We start from the raw sequence: 5,004 nt of genomic DNA, 5'->3' as shown, positions 1-5,004 counted from the left end.
AATGAAACAAGGTATATGATGTGTTGAATGTGAAACTGACGATATGCCCTGTAAACTTTCACTTAATCCATAATAAACACTTAAAAAAAAAAAAATCAAAACAACACAATATTCTAAACACATTCAAGGGAAGTGGTGAATATCCATTATTCTAAACTAGCTTTTTATCACCGTATTAAGTTAAAATTCCTAGAAAATTCTGTGTTCAACAGAAAATTTTCACAGTACTACATTTAATGTTAGCCTTAAACCATTAATCAGTGATCTTTTAAAAATCCACATGAAAATAATTTTTATATATTTTACAAAAAGGACTACATATTACTTTATTATGTCATATATTACTAACATAGAGTTGCACGTAAATGTATTTTAGATGTTACTCCAGGAAAGTTTCTTTTTGTAAGACAATGAGAAATATATACTGTTTGTTTGCATTTTGGGTTTTGTCTTATCTGCTAGGAAGCTCAGAACTAAACTACAAAACCACACTTAGCCTAGGTTTCTGGCCTATCTTCCAATATTTTATGTGTGGCTATTGATCTTTTATTATATATAGTATAAAATTCTACTTTACACATATTTTTATCAAGCTCCTTCATAAGTAGGCATAAGGCTACTGTCAGAATCAAAAGTCATAATTCTGAATAGCAACAAACCACACAGTACTTAAATGACAACAAATGCAACAAATTCATTCAACTTAATTTTCAAATTAGAAGGTTTGGAGTAATGGGGAAGGCCAAAAACAACAGTATCAATTCCGGTGAAGAAAATGCATTAAAATATACAGGTCTTACATTAAAAAAAAAAAAAAAAAAATTAAGCTCACTTATTTTTACTTACCCAGGCTTTTCAAATTTAATAGAGCATTTTTATTATAACAAAAATTTTTACATACCTTATGTAAGCAAGTGTCCACTACCCAATTGCACACATTTTCCAGGTCATCAGATACCTCAAGCCTAGATTTAACAAATTCACAGAGCTCCTCATTACTCATAACATCCCAGATCCCATCACAAGCCAAGATGATAAATTCATCCTCTTCTGCTCTTAAAACTTCATAAACCTCAGGCTCTGGAGAAACAAGTTGTTCTGTTGGGCCCTTGCCATCAACACACTTGTAATCATAGTCCCCCAAAGCACGAGACACTGCTAAAGAACCATTAACACGTTGTATCATTACACTGCCTCCTGCATTTTGGATTCGCTCCTTCTCCCTTGGGTTGCAAGGTTTGTGATCCTGGGTAGAAAAGCAGACTTGTCCATTCCTATATAGCACAGCACGTGAATCACCACAGTTGATAAAGTAAATATGCTTAGGAGAGATCATAACTCCCACTGCAGTTGAACCACTCCTGTCCATCCCATTTCTGAGGTCTGAAAAGTTACGCATATATTCATCAATTTTCAAAAAGCCAGTTCTGATACCATTCTTGACATTTTCCACTGAAGGCTCAAAAGCAGATCCTGATTTTCCAGCTGCCCTGAAGTCTTCATTATTAGTGATGTGTTCTAATAAATGTGTTGAGCAGTAATTTGCCACTCGAGATCCAGCATGACCATCATAAACTGCAAAAAATGACCAGTCTTCCAAGCCGTGAGGAATTCCTACAACAGCTGTGTGTGCATCTTCCATTTCCACTCTCCATCCTTGCATGCTGCTCAGGCCATAACGTAACCCATTCCCAGCACCGTGAGCATTATGTTTCTCAGTTTTGGGCTTATCCAAAAATGCACCCATGTTTAGTAATGAATCTGAAAAAGGGGAAAAAAAAAAGCGTCAAGTATTCCAATTTGATACAGTAAGTATCTATAGTATTCTACCTATTCTCAGTTTATCTTTCCTTGTAGGAACAGAGAATTCCCAAGGCCATCAAGAAGGAAAAACATGAGTGAAGCATGAAATCCTGCTCTAGAAAGGCAGCGACAGCAGCAGAGGCAGAGGTAGAGGCGATGGCATGGAGATAGAGCAGACTCTAGGCCTACGGACTGAGAAAGGCTATGTGCCTACAGGCAGGAGGCTGGCGTACAAATTGAGTCCTTTGGACACTTAAATGAATATTTTTTTGTTTTGTATGTATACATCAAATATTTTTGCTGTGCTGATTTGTGAAATATAAGATGTAATAAGGAAGTAGGATAACTAGTTGCAAGGGAGAGGCTGTAGGTTATAATCATTTAAAAATGAAACGAAACCTATGACTGGCTGACAGTAAAGCTAATGATCTTATCTGTTAATATACATACATATAACAATATATATAGTTGTTGCTGTTAAGTGCTGTTGAGTCAGTTCTGACTCACAGCGACCTTGTATATGGTTTTCCAAGGAGGCAGGTGGTGAGTCGGAACCACTGACCTTGTAGTTCAAACTGACTTTAGAGTCCAATGCTTTATCTCAAAGTGCCACACCAGAACCGACTGTGTATATATGTCTAAAAAGTCTAGAAAGAATGTTGTCATCCTTCATTTTCATATAACAGCTTTTATTATTAAAACACAACTTAGCAAAGAATGGGGTAAGGTATGTTACAAACACCCATATTTCAACTAGTCTTAAAGCAAATCTTTCAGACTGTGCACACTAGTTTCTTCAAATCATCAAAGCTTACTGCCATGTTCCAAAAGCACTTGCTAACAAAGGGACAGACTTTAATTTGTCATATATTCTAGGTATTACTCAGTTATTTTGATCAAAGTAAGGAAAACAAGAATTTTCTCAATAGCATAGCTTTTTTTCTTTTTACTATTAAGTGAGAAGCCTCAAAGGACTTTATCTAAACATTCATAATGAAATTCTGTAAAATAATAGACTGAAGCTTGTAAGGATTTATCAAATATCTCTTGAAAAAACTCCTAAAGCAACATTTCAAATAGTCTAACAATCTCAAATTTTTCTGAGGTCAAGTTAGAATTGATTATATTGTTTTTATGCCACAATAAAAACTCATAGTAGGTTAAACTTACTAATTCTAACATTTTTGTTGTATGCTTTATTATACATTCAATCTGAATTTTATAGGATTTTTTATAGTCACTTGCACATTTTTTGAAGATAGTTACAACTCAATCATCTGAAAATCAAAGTTGTTGTTGTTATGTACCGTGGAGTCGGTTCTGACTCACAGCGACCCTGTACAAGTTTCTGAGGCTGTAAATCACATGGAAATTACAATGTGATGTATCAATTTAATGGAATCCTGGTATGGCATTGTACAATAAGCACGGAACTGCTAACTCCAAGTTCAGTGGTTCAAACAAACCAGCCGCTCCTTAGAAACCCTACACAGGGTCACTATGAGTTAGAACTAACAACAACATACTAATTAATACAAATGAGGAAATGACGATCATTTGACATACAACAGTATAGAGAAGACAAAGTGAACCATTAAATGTAGCTTAATCATCTTTCTCAACATAAAAGATAACAGAAGTTATGAGGGGTTTTACTTTGTTTTGCTTTTTAAAGATGAACACCAGTAGATCTTTCTGCATGCCCACTTTAGAGATTACTGGTCTATACAAACTCTGTGGGTCTCAAGAGTTTTTGCAAAACTGAGAAATACATACAGGAAACATTGTCTGAATACTGAATAAACGAAGTGCTTTATAAAGGGATAAACACACCAGCTGCTCCTCGGAAACCCTATACAGGGTCACTATGGGTCAGAACTGACTCAATGGCACTTAACAACAACACACTACTGTACACACAGAGGCATAATACTATATTGTTTACTTTCTATGTTTTTGTTGTTAAATGCCGCCAAGTCAGTTCTGACTCATAGCAACCGGGTACAGAGTTTCCAAGGAGCGATTGATTGGTCTGAACTACTGGTCTAGAAGTTAGAGTCCAGTGCTTATACTATATCGCCACACTAGGACTCCATTTACTTCCTATAGATGCAATTTACTTTTTTTGTTTTTGCTGATAAACAAAGCAAAACGCAATTTCTAAATATTCCATTTCTAAATATACAATTCAGTGAAACTAATTATTCAAGATGTACAATCACTGTCATCCTCCTTTTCTGATATTATTTATGTTTAACCAACATTATATTATAAAAAAATCTAAGAAATTACACCTAAAAAGCAGTTTTATGCCTGAAAGTGGGAGAAAGACACGGCACTCTGCTTCTGTAAAGACTGTTGTTGCTGTTGAGTAGGTTCTGACTTGTATCGACCCAGTATAGGGTTTCCAAGGAATGCTGGTAGGTGTGAATGCTGACCTTGTGATTAGCAGTCCAGTGCTTATCCTACAGTGCCACACAAGGACTCTGTAAGTATTACAGGGTTTCAACCCAGATGCTATGAGTCAGAATCAACGCCAAGGAAAACAGGCTTAGTTTTGGTGTTCTATACCTGAAAAGTTTGAGGACCGTATTTTATGTAAGCAGTTTACTTATATCATCTTTTAAGTTATTACTTTAAGTCGATTCCAACTCATGGTAACCCTATGTGTTTCAGAATATAACCGTTCCGTAGGATTTTCTATGTAAACTTATGTACCAACCAGGAACGTGCCAGTAACATTATAAAAATAACTTAAAGACATTTGACATAAAAGACACTTAACAAGGGAAACCCCCTCAACAAAAGGGCATAGATAAAAATACCACAGTCAACATTAATCTCAATGGAGAGAGCCTGAGAGCATTCCCTTATGAACAGAACCAGACAAGGATTCCATGTATCACCGCTTCTATTCAACATTTGTGCTGAAAGTCTTGTTTTTGTTGTTGTTAAAGTGCCATCAAGTAAGTTACATCTCAAAGACACCCTGTATAGCTATAAGGCATCCAAAGTGACCCAAGCCATGGTATTTTCAATAACCTCATATGGATACGAAAGCTGGACAGTGAATAAGGAAGATCGTAGAAGAACTGATGCCTTTGAGTTGTGGTGCTGGAGGAGAATACTAAAAGTGCCATGGACTGCCAAAAGAACCAATAGATCTGTTTTCGAAGAAGTGCAGCCAGAGTGCTCTTTGGA

General features: G+C 35.9%; 1 protein-coding gene across 1 annotated transcript in view; it reads right to left on the bottom strand.

Moving 5' to 3' along the window:
* Window positions 1-5,004, bottom strand: part of PPM1B (protein phosphatase, Mg2+/Mn2+ dependent, 1B) — an 82,531-nt gene that overhangs the window by 44,356 nt on the left and 33,171 nt on the right. Inside the window, exon 2 of the mRNA XM_006839467.1 lies at window positions 902-1,761. Coding sequence (XP_006839530.1) covers window positions 902-1,747 — 846 coding nt within the window. The 5' untranslated portion in view covers window positions 1,748-1,761. The remainder of the gene's footprint in view (window positions 1-901; window positions 1,762-5,004) is intronic.

Source organism: Chrysochloris asiatica, unplaced genomic scaffold, assembly GCF_000296735.1.
Source record: "Chrysochloris asiatica unplaced genomic scaffold, ChrAsi1.0 scaffold00024, whole genome shotgun sequence".
NCBI classification, from domain to species: Eukaryota; Metazoa; Chordata; class Mammalia; order Afrosoricida; family Chrysochloridae; genus Chrysochloris; species Chrysochloris asiatica.
The sequence above is the reverse complement of the archived record's forward strand: the minus strand, read 5'-3'. Positions and strand labels throughout refer to the sequence as shown.